We start from the raw sequence: 17,518 nt of genomic DNA on the forward strand, positions 1-17,518 counted from the left end.
TACCAGTAATGGAATGACAGTCCTAATTCACGTAGGTTCAGTTAACGTCTAAAGCAACTTCGCAATTCTAACGTAGTTGCGTATTCGGTCCACCTGAAAACTGCCGACGAACTCCGACGTTCGCATCCAAAATTCAAGGTACAAAGACAAGCTGAGGCACATGTCCGACAAATGTACTCAGTTCCTGATATACGTGAATCAAAGACTAGGATTTGGTTCCAGAATTAGAGCGGGATATTACAGCCAGCGGGCCTTAAATAAACAACCGCTGTGAGGCCATGTTTGCACCGAGTTTTGTGTACGAAATTTAAATGGAGCTGCTATGGACTCGGTGAATAATTATTATAAATAGAATGCGGTTTGGAACTTCCTTTATTTAGGTATATATTCTAACGTGGTGTTTGGCAAATTAACTTTGTCAAAATAAAATGAAAACTAAACGACTAGTGGTAATGTTTAATTTCGATCGATGAATTCCATTTTAAAAACTCACCACCATACGAGCACCATTTAAAAAGTTACAACAGTTAAATTTTAAAATAGAATACGATGTTCAAACTTTGCTTTCAACCAGTTCGAGTAAAAACCATTCGTTATACATAGAATGGGACACACCAATAAAATTATTTCCAATCGATGTTTTGGATTCAATTTTCTTCTAATTAAAATTTATAGCAGTTCGACTTCTGTCGACGTCAATTTTTAACGAATGGCAATAAAAGTCACGATAGTCTAGACGTTTTTACGTGCATGCTGGCTTTCTAAATTTTACAGTAAAGTGGTATTTTTATTCCGTTGTTATAAAAAAATGCGTGAATCAAAAGCCTGTTTCTGAAATGGATGTTTGTTTGTTATAAATAAGTCTGTCAAACATCAGTGTTATCTGTCAGTTGTAAAACAAAACAAAAGAATGTAGCGACATTTAGTTGAAGACGGGACGATAACTCAGGCGCGCGTAGCCACTCGCTCAGATTTATTGGTGCAATTGACAAAGTGGCAAATGGCCCATTAGAAATTAGGAGTTGCTCGAGAAACCCGCCATGGAAAAATGTACAGCAATATTTCCCCTGTGTAAGCAAAATTGTAAGCAATAAATAATATCCGGGTGTTCTTGTGTCGCTCGTGGAAAGTTAATTTGAAAAAGGTTTTTAAGAAACCTCAAATAAAAGTGAAAGTATTTATATTTGTTTGAGTTCAGACAAAAATTTATGACATTAATTTGATTTTGATTTCTTTAAGTTTTAAAAATCATATCTTTAGGCACTCAGATTTAGAGCTTATCTAAATCCAGCTGAAAGCGTTTATGAAAATGTGTTCATTACTTTACAGAAGAAAACTTATTCACTACTTAAAAACCTTTTATTACAGTTACATTTCGCATAATACCGCACTCCAACAAATAAACCGAATAGTCCAATAAAAAATAAACAGATAGAACCCGATAATCGAATACAATAATCGTAATAATCGAATAGAGGGAACTAATTCCACGAATGTTTTCAGTCGATAGCTTACGACATGTTTATCGTCATTGAGTAATAAAAACGAGTCTAATGACTCGAGAACTCGGTTCTGCCGGAATTGTCTCTCTATATCATATATGGGTCAATAAAATTTTATGTTCAGTTAAAGTTTGTTAAACGCTCCTATTCTTCCAAGGAAATTAGGGACCGTTTATTTTTCTATATCTCTGCCGCGGTGATTAAATTGCCTTTGGAATATAAAGCACAGATTCGATACCTAAGAAAATGCTAGTAGTTCAGATATTATATTTTAGTTTTATAATGCTTTCATGCATTATTCATTCACGTTTATGTTTTATGTCGGCACAAACTTTGCTCATATTAGTGCGTATAAAGCTTAACCTAGAAATATTTTATACAATGGGATTTGCAACATGAATAACAACGGACAGTAGGTACACGAACTCATATTTCGTTTTATTTAGTACCAAAACTGTTACATGACGTTACAATAAAACGTCATAAATGTACGAACTACCGACGAATTCGTACAACTCCATCATTCCGGGAACTCGTTTATTATTTGAAATTCTCTCACCTCTAAAATGCAAAATTAATCCCGCAAAAAGTGTTTATTTCAACGAAATAGAGCTCTAAATTCAAATTTCAAATTTGGAAAAGGAAAATTCTTTTTAAACACAGTGAGCAAACACATCAGTGGGTGTTCAGTATAAAAAGATTATCTAGTAAGAGCGGAAACAAGTAAACAGATTATAAAAAAGACGTTCCGTTCTCGGCGCGACCCCTCCGGCTGTATTCATACAGTGCTGTTACTGTCTTTGTGTAAAATATACATTTACGACCTTTTTTTTTTCAGTGGTTTGAGTTACTTGTGGAGATTTAACAAAATATCGTTTTATTACTTTATTAAAATATTTTTAAAATATATTTTGAGCTTTATCTTAGTAGAGAAAAAACGTTTAAGTACATGTTTTAAAATGACATATTTTATGTATGGTAGATATTCATGTTACAGTTTCCGTTTTCTGTAAAATTGTGAAATGCGCACACACAAGGTTTGGCTTGGAGGTGAATTTGACAACTGTTCAGAATTGGTTGAACCAACTAATCATGCTTTATGTAGTTGCTGTACCACCGTAGCAGTATTGCACAACCTACTTATACATTTACAGGACCAACATCCAACCTCCTCACTATCCCACTTTTTACCAACAACTCTTGGTCCCTTTGGTCACAGTTTCCCCTTTAAAACCTTCTTTTTGTCTCCACTATCTGTGGAGTCCCGCGGGTGCAATGCGTCGGTGTCTCACTGAGAACTCCCCTCCCTCCCCGCCGCTGAACTACCCCACCCCGCAACCGGTCGTGCGTGTCGATAAAAAATAATTGCTTCCGTCACCCTGAATTACAATACAAATAGGTACATTTTCTTGGATTTTTGTGAGGCAAGAATATGGTAATTTTGCTAGATTTTGCTGTCTATGTATAAAACAAAAGACACTGCAGTGAAATATGAAAAATTACTGGACCAATATCTCAGATATGCATGAGTGAATACAAATAATACTATTGTAGATATTGTATACCTTACTCATACTAAGTGCGCATCGTAAGTATAACAGTATTGCATTCTGGTAACGTAAAGATTGGTCTGCATTTTTTTTCATGACCACTTATGGTAACTCTCACCAACTCAGTCTGGTTGACCCTTAAATAGACTATTTTAGCTCAGACTCCAGTCTCAAAATACAATCAAAATTTAATATTTACTAAAATACTAAAGCTAGCAGTACGAAATTAACATCTTAAGTGGAAGTTCTCAATAGTTAATCTACGTTCATTCTCGATTTGCTCCGAATGAAGGCGCTATCGAATGGACGGTTCACAATAGATGCATTGGACCGACTTCCAATACCCAACCGTTTTATATTGCATTTGCAATGCGCTTGCTTTGTTGAATGTTATTTATATCATTTATGTACTTCAAATTTAATATTGGAATCTCAATTTCAAAATGTTTCTAAAAGCTCAATTTTATAACAGACAGGTTTTAAATAATACTTCATCTAAACATCAAAATAACAATGTAATCCATTACCGATTGCCAAAAACAAAAACAGGAGCGTAGCAATATCGTTGAAACGCAAGTTTTCTATAATCGTCTCAGTTTCGAACAAATAAGGCGGGAACACACGTGAGTTCCATTCAACAAGTCAGGCATTGTGGGGACGATCAATCATAATCACGGGCACTTTCAGGCTCTTTCACGTCGGCTAATGGCCCACGAAATGCGTTTAAAATCTGCGAGTGTGAACGCATTGGAAGGTAACCGCTTGGAAAGGCACAAAGCCAGTGCTCCGGTGTGGGATCCATCATGTGTCCTCTCCTCAATCGATTTTGAGATGAAATGTTTTATTTTTGGATTATCTTTTAGTTTTTTGAGGGCTCAAAATGACTTATGAGGAGTCTTTAATGAAAAGTTGGATTTAATTTGTAGCGTATGTTGGAACGACAAAGAAGAAATTTAATATGAAAAAGATTCACAACATCCACACACATGCTTCAAAACAAAATTACCACAATTCTTTAGGTAAACATATCACAAAAATACTATCATAAAAAGAATTTTTAATTTAACAATCTTTGACAACGGCCCGCCAATCACTCTGCTCCATTGTGCTCTGTTATTTTAATTTTTCCCTCACAGGAATGTCTTTGAGACTTCAAATGACGCGTGTAATATGGAGGTCTGTTCGTTTGATGTAGAAAGATTAGGCCATTTGCGATGAGTATTTTTCACTGAAATAAAAGCGAACAATGGCTGCGTCGATAAGCCACGGATCCCCTTTGCGGTGTGCTCTGTTTACAGTGGCTTTTTTGATGTGGCCACTCAGCTTTATAATGTTTAATTCGCTTTGATTTTGTATTGAGGTTTTTGGGAATATTTTAGGTGCTACAAATATTTCAAATGTTCTTTCGAATTCGGCGTACTTTTAATTCTGAATGGAATTCTAAACAAAGACAAAACACAACACGCTTCCAGAAATAATTATCTCATTTGGAAGCAGCCGGCCACAGCCCACACGTCCAAGACAGTGAACTGTCCTCTCCACTACGACGGACGCTAAGCAGAAAATTCCATTGCGCCAAAGTTTTGATTGTTCCCGGCAGATGGCATTCTTGCCGACACATTCCCGGGATCACTGAAGAGTGTACGTTTTATTGTGGTCATATCGCAAGGCGGAGCATTCGGGATGGATGACCGGTTCAAAAGTTGCTTATGTTTTCGTCTGAAGAATGTGTGTTTTTTTCTTTGATATCAACATATTATTCATGGTATCAATAAAAGATTAAGTTAACGCTAATTTAACAAATGATACATCTCATTCATCATGTTGACACTCCAACATAAAACTTGAACGCAAACAAAATTAATGTAAAACTACAACATAAATCAATTTATCAAAATTTCATTAAACCCCAAAATATCTCAATTTAAGCAACAATTTGCCAACGTAAACAAAAGGAGCAAATGCAACATCCGACCCTCGGTCATTTTTATCCCTCACTAATTGTAATTTCATTGATAACACAGTTTACAGTTTGACCGGTCCATTAGACCGAAACAAGGTGCCGTCCGGCCTTACGGCTGTATTTATAACCTTTAGTATAGTTGCGGCAATAATTTCATTAGTGAAGCACAACTAGAGGCCGGACAAGACAAATGGTAGCCATTAGGGCCCTAACGACTGCCCCCGTCAGCCCCTGAACTTTTAACGACGAGAATCAAAGTAAATACGAAGCGTTATCTTGCCGATTTGGTGATCATAACTGGCAAGGGTTGCTAATAGGATGTACGCAGGTAGATTGTATCAGTTTTAATTGATGCTTAATGCACGATTTAGTGACCCTTAACTGGACTTATCAGCTTTGATTTCGAGTTTAGTATCAATTGGCAAAGTCTCTTTATGTCCATTGATTTAATATTCATTGTTATTCGGTAATCACTATAAATTCTACAACCGAATTCACATATTTTCGGATTTATTTTTGCAATTTTGTCAACAAATAGAAAATAATTCCTCCTTCCATTTTATTCGACTGTTAGTGCAGCCTCCCACGGGACGAGGCGAGGCGGAATCAGTCGCATTCGAGAAGGCAGCCTCGCGCCTCACGCGTTATTGTGTGCGGCGGTCATTAAGGACCATTCGTGGCCAGCAACTTCTTCTGACCGTAATGTGTGGAGATAAGAATGACAGTAGTAACAAATGTTAGCAGCTGTCTTGTTTGTTTTGTGGTAAGGATATAGCAGTAAGGGTAATGCGCCTTGTGTCGTTGTCAAATAAGTAATAAGTAAGAGTTCGAACAATATACCATATTTATTTACTTACGAATTTTTGTACACAGACAAATAAATATAATATTAAGTTAAGCTGTAATGACAAACTCGCTGTGTCATGTTGTACTCCTTGTTTAATTCCTTGAAACGAATAGCTATAAATATAGGGTAACATATCTTTTTAAAAATTTCGCTATAGAACAGAGATTTTAAACTTTAGAGGTCAGTGAATCTTTTAAGTGGGCTGCTAAGTATTCCATCTTCTTATTTCTCCTTAATTACCATCAAAATGATTACTCTCTGAACATCAACTTACACTAAATACACTGAAGCTTTCAATAATCCCAGCCGTCAGTCATAAAGGCAGTAATACACGGAATAACGTTTATCGGAAGCAACAGTAACACGTAATGCCGTGAAGACGAGGCCGAGGGCTGCTCATTACGCTCATTACCTCCATGTCTCGTCTGTAGGGGGTCTAATAATGTACATGTGTTGATCGATTACAGTTATTAGGGTGACATGTGTATAGTGAAATGAGTGCCGTTATGGAGAAGTAGCTGTATAGTATTTTTGTCTATCCATAGCGTAAAGCAGTATCCTGACTATTTATGAAATCATTTCAATAATACTGTCCTCTTATACCAATTCAACAGGCATACAGCATTCTGTTTCACAGAAACCACAAATTGTGACAAAACTTTATATTTTTACATAGTGTGTTATTATTTCACGCAATGACCGATTTTCAGGAAAAATATTATTCATCTTTATCTGTATGTAAAAATACAAGTAGATACCAAAGTATAGTCATAATCAAAATGTCCAACAAATTATTTAATATGCTTTATTATAATATATAAGGAATACCTAATATTCTTAATACCTATAAGAACCTATCCATTAACATGTTCTAACTCCTTGCTCAACTACAAACCACTTACATATCTATAGCTAAATAAAATCCCAGCCGTTCGGGATTAGGGCGTATGTTCATAAAACGTGCGCGTTCATATTACACTGAGGGCTGATTTTTCAAGAGCCAGATAAAACGTCAAGTAGCTAACTGATCAATAACTTTATCTGATTCTTTAACGAACCAATAAAGAGTTTCAATTTTTCAAAGCATAGTTACCAGTCAGTTTACTACCTGACCTTTTTTTGTGACTAGCTTCACACTACATCTGTGTGAGCGAGACGCGCTTATGAACATTTACAGATCTAAGAAAGAGACAAACAATTTTCAACTTAATGACAGCGGTTGTCACATTTTAGAGGGAATCATAACATAACCTTAAACTTTGACGACTCGTCTTCGTGTTAATATTTATTTTCCGTTCGAATTTATTGTTTGCTTTTTGTGTGTTGTGTGTAATCATGGAAAATATCGTAAAACGTGAACGTTCCACGAATTTTAACAAAAGCGAAATAAGATTATTGACTGAATTGGTGGCAAAACACCGTACTATAATTGAAAATAAGCAGACAGACGCCGTAACCAATAAAGAAAAGGAAGCAGCGTGGATAAAAATCAGTTCATTATTTAATGCGGCTACGGGATTTACAGCGAGGAGTACCAAGAGCCTGAAGCTTAAATATGAAGGCATAAAAAAGGAAACCAAAAAAACATTGGCCAAACATCGGCAAGAGCTGTACAAAACTGGTGGCGGGCCCTCTTCAGCCCCAGAGGTTACAGATATACAGGAGAGGGTTATCGCGATATGTTCGAATATCAATGGGCTGGATGCTCGAAATGACAGCGACAAAATTCCAGGTATGAAGTCAAATATTTTAAAATATTTTTGTTGATGTTACCATGGGAATTGATATAGTGTTTATGAAAACAAAAGTAATAACGCACTACATTTATCTTTAGCATCTTTCTAAGCAGTTTGTGTATTGTTGTTTTTTTTCAGAACCTTTAGAACTGGAAGAGACTGCTAAAGTTGACCCGCTATCGTTGCCACTGCAATCATTAGAAAATAATTTAGTAATTGTACCATGTGATGACGATATTCCGTGTACTTTAGGTAAAATATCTAATTCAATAATAATAAATAACTTTAGAAAATAACTAAACATGTGCTGTAATTAATCTCTGGCTGCAGAATGGAAAAGAATAAATGTTTGATTTTTACTCATATCCTTGATAGATTTATGATCACATGATGGCCACTGATTTTTTTACAGAATGTTCAACCTATATATATTTATTTAATGTAAAATGAAAAACAAGGACCTGAATATATTTTTTTGTTTTAGATCAAGAAGAGTTTTGCCCGCAACAGGATTTAAAGGAGAAAGTTAACAGTGAAATTGGAAATGGTATTTTAATTTATTGAAAAAAAAGTACATAGTATAATAGTGTAATAAAATATAATAGTAAATTAATTTGTTTTCAGACAAGGCCTTTGATGACTTTCAATCTATAGAGATACAGGATATGGAAGTGGATCAAACTGAAAAAGGTATGTCTTTATCAATTTTCCAGTTCATTTATTTACATTGTATAAAATAACATTAATTAAAACTTATCATTATTTTCAGAGAATAAGTGGTCTTCATGGAAGCCAAAGGCTTTAAAAACTAAGATTAGTCCATACTTGAAAAGTAATCAAAAAATTACTAAAGTTGGAGTGACTGCAAAACTGGACCATTTAACTGAATCTCGCTTAGAGCTAGTGAAGCTCCAGAAGGAAATTGCCATAAAAGAGCATGAGTTTGTCAAACAGGCACACTTATTAAAAATGCAGAACCTGCATAATGATGAAAGAAGGAAGCAGGAAATGCATGAAGTACTATTAAGTAAGCTCCGTACTGGTGTAAATTATGGAACAAGTCCTTTAGAAATAATAAATAAAGATTTATAAAATGTTTTTTTTTTTTCATTTACCTATTCAACAAAACAAGGATCTCTTTAGTCTTTGACCATTTTTTATTGTAATGTGTGTGTTTAGTTCCAATAAATTAATTTTTTATCACTACAAACCCAGACTGTTAAATTCTAATAATCCTATTCAAAAGCAGTGAATACCTCACCACAAATTATTTGATTATAACAATATGATTACTGTAAAGTGGAGGTATAATAAAAAGAACACATTGTAGTTATAAAATTGTGTTTATTAATATATCATTACTAGTTGATTAGACTTTCAAAATATTCTAACATAGAGTCCCTTGTACTATTGTGTTGGTGTCCTGGCTGGTCAGCAATGAGAGTTTCAAATTGTGGTTGTTGTGGTATGTGGACTTCAGGATCCACAGGTGGTTCGCTTTCATTTCTAATTCTTGCAAGATTATGTAAAATTGCTGTTGCTACAATAATGTCTTGAGCGAGAGGGATTCGGCACCGCATTCCTATACTTAACACAGGAAATCTCCTTTTCCAAACCCCGAAACATCTCTCAATTACATTTCGAGTACGAATATGAGACTCATTATATAGTCTTTCGGCTTCTGTTCGAGGATCACTTAACGGAGTTAGTAAATAATGATTTAAGAAATAACCACTGTCACCTAGGACCAGTCCATTCTGAAATCTATTAGTATCAAACTGAAACTTTGCTGCAGAGTTTGAGAATATCAAACTGTCATGTGTTGAACCTGGCCATCGTGTTACTATATCTTCAAATTTTAAGTCGCTAGTACACATAGCTTGCACATTCAATGAGAAGAAACCTTTTCGATTTCTGTAGTCTTCTGCAGTATTGCCACCTGGTGAAATTATCTTGATGTGAGTACAATCCAATGCCGCTATAACCCTCGGAAATCGGGCAATATTAAAAAATCCTTCCTGTACTAATAATATTTCTTCTCTGTTAGCTGGCAATGTAACAAATTCCTGGCGAAGAGAGGCAATTGCTTCAGTAACTTTTCTTATAATTTTGCTCGCAGTTGAGTTGTGTATTCCAGCAAAATCACCTATCGTAATGTAGAAACTACCACACGCATAGAACCGCAAAGTCAGAAGTAATTGTTGTAAAGCTGGAACAGAATTGTTTCTGAAAAATAAAAAAATAATATATAGGTATCTTTCAATGTTACCTAGATCGTAGTCAATATACAAAAATCTCGTTTTTATTATTTATATAGAAAATAATTCTTACCTGTTTGTTACGTTGGCGATTTTACTTTCAATGAGGGTTAATAAAATTGCACAGTACTTTTTCGAGACGAAATCTCCTATGAAATTTCTTATCATCCCATAGAGACATATTATCAGGTCTCTCTCTAATAACTCTTTCTTCTCTCTGACTCTAAATAATTTAGCACTATATCATCTTCCTCGATTGTTTCGTCGTCGATAGAATCAAAATATCCATTATTTTATAATTTAGGAAGCAAGAACACAAGTATAACCTACAAAACGAACGCGCGTGATTGCAGAAATGACAAAATATCTGAGTTATCTGACCGTTAGCGCTACCTGGCCCGTAAAGGGCCAGATAAATTTATCGGCTGGATAGAGAGTTTACCTGACCGTTAGGGCCTATCTGTCAATTGAAAAATTGAGATTCTCGCTAACTGTGGAATAAACCTTATCTTTCCCTTTATCTGACCATTGAAAAATCGGCCCTGAGTGTCCGTCAGACGTGCGCCGACAATTTGTTTCTACACCCTACGCTGTTGATGAACATAAGTTATTGTGTATACAGGCTGTTGAGAAAACTGAATAAAAAATAAATAAAAATGAAGGCGCCTTCATTGTTACACAAAATCGTTTTTCAGGTAACCTTTTTGTAACTATTTTATAAACAAAGGTTAGTGATAATTCATTTAGAATTTATTCTCAGCTATTTTCAAATGTCAGAAACTTCGTAACTAGGCGTTTTTTTAAATATTCCAATCAGATTTCCTTACTTCCCAACTAGAATTTTCACATGTATATAAATCACACCTATATTCGTAGCTCCCTGTACATATCACCATATTGGAACATAAACCATATGGTATTTAGTTAATAAGAGTCATTGAGTCACAGTTGGGGATGTATCAAATAAGTTCCAGACACTACTGCGATTCTTGACGATAAAATGTATTGTTTCATTAGCACGAGAAAGTATTTTGTATTTTGTTTTGCTTTAGTAAATATACAGCTGAATTACGCGAGCCTACAGAAAGCACCTACAAACAATGGGCTTAACAAAAAAATATCTCATTTATTTTATTATGACACAAAACAATAAGTTTACATCTCAAAAAGCTTAAAAGACACGCTTCGCAAATCATTAACAATATAACGCACGAATCGAGGAGGCAGGGCCAAAATGGAACACACGGGCCGCTACTTTTTTATTAATTTACGAAATAAAGTTATAATCTTGTTAGCGGCCCGCTTCCATTGTGTCCCGTTACCTGGACATTGTAATAGGATCAACTTATTAAACACTAAGTATACAAACATCAAAAGCGTTTTTGCACAACGAAAGAATGACGCTTTAGTTAAGAGGATTTCTATTTTTGCATTTTCATTTATTATTCTGAACAAATATATTTTTTCTGTTAGAGGTATTTAGATGTTATTATGACCAGAAATATTGTTGTTATTTCATTACTCTCCGTTGTTAATATAAACGATTTATTAGCAGTTATAATATAAAACCTCTCTTGGAGTCGGTGTACCGAAAAGCAATAAACATGATAACATCGTTCTGCTATAATGGTTATGGGGCAAAATATTTGAGATCCATTTACCAAGGATATTAGCCGATAAAGAGGTGCTTGAAAGGCAATGGAGCTACCTTTCGGACCCTTTGGGAGGTTCTCAAGGAGCGTTGGAAGGTGTTGTGCCCCGTCCTAAATACGATCTAATTACGAAATAGTTTCTCTTCTTGATTTATAGATTAAGTTGAGAACGGCGGGTCGCACACGCGGCGCACTGGTGTACCGCTGACATATTAAAATCCTTTCACATGTGTGCTTAATCTATACTGTTTATAGTAACAATTTTATAATTTGATAGATATTGTTTTTAATGTTTACTTAATATAAGGTACTTAATATGAATCTCATCTATTTTAGCGTTTTCAAATTTTTAAATCATTAAATAAGTTAACGTTTAATGAAGACACAAATGCTGAAACAATGATGTGTTCTTTGGTTTATTCAGATTTCAGAATTGACTTTATAACTAAATCATTATGAGTATAATCCCAAATCAATACAACATTTCAATATAAGCAAAGCTGTTCATATAAGCGGCAGTATTGAGAGGTGTTAAAGTAAAGACGGGACAATCTCCGAGGCATTATCGGATTCCGCGGGTGTTCGGCCCACAATGGATGTTCTGGCCGATCCGAGCTTACAATGTGGGCCCACTGCTTTGTACCAAATCACTTCGAGCAGATTTATTACCCACTGTCTCCATTACCCCACTCTCCCCCATATAAATTGTAGAATGAGTGTTGCCATATTTACTGGTGACGCTTTGCTAATCGCGGGAACCTTCTGTTGCCAGTGGTGAATAGTAATAATTAATCTGGTTGTCCGATGACGAATTTGAATAATTTATATCGGTAATTTATTGCTGGAGGTCCGAGGATCAAAATGAAGAGGCACATGTGCCGTTTGTGAAGGGATCTCAGAAACTAATAATTTTACTACGACAAAGTGACTGGAGATTATTAATGTGAAGATTTGTTACGGTGATAGTCGATAGTATCTTACTTACAACATTATTCGAGAAATTGCCCAATTGACGAACATTGTTACTGCAGTGTATTAAATCATAAATTCTTTAGAAAGATTATATACGGCTATTTTTTTAATGTCGAAAAGTTGAACCGGTAATGCTCCATGGTTTTGTTTATTGACTCGGAAAATTAGCATGCATGTAAATTGTAATCACATTGAGTACCCCATCCCAACCCATTGAGCACCCTGTCACGTAACGTATTCAAAACATCCAATTGGGTCGTTTGCCACGTCTAATCAATCGTCCGCATCGAGTGACCGTTGTCCAAACATCGAGTTGTCGGTCCAACTGACCACGAAAACCTAATTACTAACCGATCGGACTGACCGATGACAGTTCACCGCGGGAATGTAATTACTATACCTCTACAGCAACATTTTACTAATGGCCGGGATTATTTGGCCCCGACAACACTAAAGTGAATTTGTAATAAGACCCCCAAAATCTTAAGACTCGTGTCGGCCTCAATAATTTATTTACTTTGATGATGGTCGTCTTGAAATGCGAGTAAGTTTCGAGTTCGGTTACGTTTGGGACTGAGTCAAATGGCGACCTGAATTTGCTGCCAAATAATTCATGTGGGCTGAAAAGGATTTCATGACTTTATAATATTTGAAACTTTGGTATGGAGCGTTAAGGCTCTAATTGTTTTGATACCTATGTAAAAAGTTTTTGCATGTTAACCCATTCCTAAAATCATTGTTTTACTTAATGCTTGATGAGACAACCCTTAAGAATTAGGTTATACTTCCTACAACATTCATTCTTTTCTCATATTTCAAAATAAAAATTCTAAAAATGCTAATAATAGTCAAACATGATTAAAATAAGCAATCACTACATACTCGGTGGTGTGTTACCGTGATTCATATACTGCAATAACGTAAGTGGTGGGATAAGATCCTCCCATTATATCTACCGTGTAGGAGAGGCTAGATGCTGTGTTATAAATCCTTTGCTAAGTGTTGTTGTAATTATTAAATAGCAATGCTGTTATTTCAACACGCTCTTATAAAGATTATTACACGCGTTATTACTACACGCTCGTCTAAAGATTATCGAATGTTGTGATTCATTTGTTGTCTTACGTCAGAAGACCGTACGAAATTTCTTCAATAACTAGAGATACTTCCAAAATACTAATTATGCAATGTACAAGATTTTTTGACTCTAAGGTTCGTGTGTATATCTGTATAGACTTACTGAATGTAACCTTTATAATCAAGTTTAAGATCGCCTACGCCGAATTACAAGCGACTTAAAATATGGAAGTTGTAAAACGTCTCAACTTTACATTCCCTGTCTTTAATCCACTTAATAGGTGTTTGACTTCAAATACAGCGAAACTTTATCATTTTCCACTCTAATTAGTATGTAGTTAATTAATGACAAAATTTTTCAGTTTGCTTAGTAACTTCCAGAGTCCCCTTTTGGTAGCTAATCAGCGCGGCACGAGTACACAGATGTGTACGACTGCTCAACTCACTCCATATACTTAATTAATTAAAAGAGTACTCCAGTTCGAGCAAGCTCCGGTGCCATTGCTGTTTACCTGCGCCCATGTTTGCACAACTAACGAACTACTTAATCATCATTTATTCGATTGCAAACGAAAAGTTTCAAACTGTCCAATGAGTCCACATGAATATATTTCAGCCGCCACGCTGAACGACTGTCCTTCATTATAAATGAATCAAAATTCAATTTTCATAACGCAATTTTCAAGTCCCAATTTTAGAATTATCTGATTAAAATGGGCCCCGCATATTGGGATAGCCGACGGATAAGAAAATTGCATTAAACCTTATTAACCGGTTTAATGTGTAGGTGTTAAGTAAATTTGGATGTAATCGGGGTAAGCCTTTTTTCCGGGGTGGGGTTTGCGGAGCTGAGAAAAAATGCGCCGGGATTTATTGGCTTGTTACCGGGCTTTAAAAAAAGGATCGTCGCAGACGGGCCGGGAAAGAAGGAATGCGTCCCGGACTCCCTTCCTACAGAGCTCTCGGCGCGCGTTTGATGGTTTGAAAAAAGGCCACCCCTAATGCTCATTTTTGTGATCGTTTTGATTTTTCCCTTTTCTATTTATGTTTGCTGCTAATTTTTATTTCTATTTGACGTGCTTGTCAAATGTGGTTCAGAATTTAAACGTTTATAAATTAAACGGAGCTGTAGGTCAATGAACATATTCTGTGGTAGAATTTCACGCTTTTTAACTTTATAGAAAAAACAGTAACTTCAGTAATAAAGATTTTATCCGCTTAATTATAATAGTCTATGCAAGGAATAATTACGTAACAGATTTTTGAGATTTTCTTCATCAGCAAGATTTTTATTATAATAATATTCCAAATGAAGTAAAAAAAAACATGCAGTACTTATATTAAAGTTCCACAGAATAAACATTTCTAAGCTTTATAAATTGTTAGAGTTGGTAACTGGATTGCTCATCAAGTATTTTAAGTGACTCTCAGATCCTCTTGAGACCCACTCGAAGCTTTTTAAATATTCACAGACCGTGATTGTCGATCGTGTCTTCAGACTGACAGACGACGGACTTCTTGGCTATGTATTTAACTGAATATATAGGTACTAGTTGCTCCCTGAGGTTGCATCGGTGTCCCGAGGGAACTGTTAAGCGAACCCGGATAAAAGTAGCCTATGTCCTTTCTTAGGCTCTAGACTATCTTTGTGCTAAGTTTCATTTCAGTCGATGCTGTAGTTTTGGCGTGAAAGCGCAATAGACAGGCAGAGTAGCTCTCGCATTTTTTGGCTTTAAATAGTTACTTAATATTTTTATGAAAAGCTTTCCACGCATTTTATTTATAACTTACCGCGTTAACCACTAAAAACGTTTAAGGCTACATTTCCTTTAAAAATTCAAAAATAACAGCCGCTAAAAAGCAACGAATTGAAACCACATAAACAATGTTGGAATACAAAAATCTCGTCGGTAGCAATCATGAATATTTTATAGGAAAGAGTTGTGTTTTTTTTCCTTCCTTGTACGTGACTTGGGACTGGCAGAAATAAATGAGCTAAATTAATAAGAGGGGGCGGTTAGTTACAATTACGTTTTTAAATGTAAGCAAGCCGGCTCCTTGTTACGCCTTGATTTTTCTTGTGCGACACGCCATTTGTCGGCTTTACGGTCGAGGAGGATAGGGTGTATTTGAATTTTTATTTCGAACTTTTATTTTAGAAATTTTTTGAAGTCGTTTTTTTTTTCTTTTAAATGCTCGTTAACAATGAAGTTTAGTTAGTATGACTAAAACTAATACAGATGTGTAATTTTGCAATATAAAAAAAAAACTCAAAAACGAAGATTTATATTTTACATTTCATACGGCGACGAGAACGACATTCTTATTCATTTGAATATTTTTAGTAAACAAATAAAATATCAAGTCAAGCATCGCGAGTTACATCTTTAACAATATTAGCAATTCGCATTTACATCCGTTTACAAATTCCCCGTTTGTAAAAATTAAGCTTTGATTTCGGAAAAGCAAAGGGTTAGAAAGTAAAAATGGCGACCCTCCCGCGAAAAATCGGGCCAAGAAGGGAAGAAAAAAAAGAAAATACCTCGCGTTGTTTTCTAAAGTCGGGGGTAACCAGGTAGCGAGCCAAATGAATTGCAAACAGCATTATTATTTCCTCTAGGAAGTCGTATATATTCCCGGGCGCCTTTATTTTAACGTTTCTTGCTTTATTCATTTTTTTTTCTTACCCCTTTTTTATTGCCGACAAGCTCGTAATATATTGTAAACGCACAGCGAGTGCCGGCTGTAAACAACTATTACAACTTAATAGGGAAACGGGGTACCAGTTTATGGGCTTTTATTTTTTTACAGCATTTTTTTGAAAATAATGATTTTCAGATTTATTGGTAAAGGAATCTTTATTCATTTGTGTATTTATTATGGAAATAATGGTATGATCATTTTTGCATTTCACACATTAGATCAAAATTATTTATTTAAAAAATAAATTAAATGTTTTAATTTTTATTTTAAATATATGTTGTTCTGTAAATATCTATAATAAATAAAGGGAACTATATTTTTTGTCACCAAAATTTATATTTGTCATCAAGTTGTATCACCTAATAAATAGATCTATCGCCACGAAATATTTTCGTTCTCAGATAAACAACGAGTGTTCCCAGGTATGAATTACCAAATTATTGTTAATATAATGTGTAAAATATGAGATGGATTACCAATAAAATTGTAGTGCCTTACATGAATATAAACTTCGTTCTTATAATAATAGTTTTATTACTTAAATAATAGCTTGGTGCTCAAAATGGTAGATCTGTCACCAAATAAATCGATAAATCAATCCCTGACTGCGACTCCTTTTTATTTGTTATTTTGTCACCAATATAGTAGTTACATTTTATTTCGTTCAGTTATTAAAATAATGTATTCGTTACCAATTTAATACATCAGTTTATAATTTTAATGAAAATATGTTCAAAGGCGCGCTTTCGGGCCTCAACGAATGGGTTGTAGGTTGTAGCCCTTCCAAATCCAAACCAGCGCTGATTATTCAGTGATTGTTATTTTTAACAATAAGTATTGATTATTTTGACTTTAATTAAGTGTTTTATTTACTATTCAGCTAGAAATTAAATTTAATTATATTTATACTACCAGTGGAAATTAAGACCCTTGGGGGAGGCACATGGCCAGTTAAGTAGTAGACTCTTTTGGTTGAAAGGATGATGACGACCACCCTACATTTTTAGACCTTCATGAAATTTTATAGTGATATAATATATGATTTATTGGTGATCTCTTTAAATTAGTTTGCTTAAATACTATTAGGACAAACCTATTATAATACATACAAAACCATTTATTTGGTACTTGACCCCATATCTCCTTGATTTTTGGTAATTTATTGTGGAATTGATTTTATATTGTTTGGTGATACATTTTGGTGACAAATCTACTATTTTGAGGGCAAACCCTATTATTTAAGTAACACAAAATGAAT

At 34.9% G+C, this 17,518-nt stretch overlaps 2 protein-coding genes and 1 long non-coding RNA gene across 4 annotated transcripts in view; 1 reads left to right on the top strand and 2 right to left on the bottom strand.

The window, feature by feature from the left end:
• LOC135117347 (uncharacterized) overlaps window positions 1-17,518 on the bottom strand; it is a 115,722-nt gene that overhangs the window by 52,379 nt on the left and 45,825 nt on the right. The window lies entirely within an intron of this gene.
• On the top strand, window positions 6,837-8,696 carry LOC135116658 (uncharacterized). Its single transcript, XM_064036213.1, has 5 exons — window positions 6,837-7,594; window positions 7,737-7,850; window positions 8,083-8,145; window positions 8,223-8,288; window positions 8,368-8,696. Exons 1-5 carry the CDS (start codon window positions 7,198-7,200, stop codon window positions 8,688-8,690), a joined length of 963 nt encoding a protein of 320 aa, XP_063892283.1. The 5' UTR covers window positions 6,837-7,197; the 3' UTR covers window positions 8,691-8,696.
• Window positions 8,923-10,024, bottom strand: LOC135117272 (putative nuclease HARBI1). Its single transcript, XM_064036085.1, has 2 exons — window positions 9,930-10,024; window positions 8,923-9,824 (listed from the first exon to the last, which is right to left on the bottom strand). Exons 1-2 carry the CDS (start codon window positions 10,022-10,024, stop codon window positions 8,960-8,962), a joined length of 960 nt encoding a protein of 319 aa, XP_063892155.1. The 3' UTR covers window positions 8,923-8,959.

Source organism: Helicoverpa armigera, chromosome 9 (genome assembly GCF_030705265.1).
Source record: "Helicoverpa armigera isolate CAAS_96S chromosome 9, ASM3070526v1, whole genome shotgun sequence".
NCBI classification, from domain to species: domain Eukaryota; kingdom Metazoa; phylum Arthropoda; class Insecta; order Lepidoptera; family Noctuidae; genus Helicoverpa; species Helicoverpa armigera.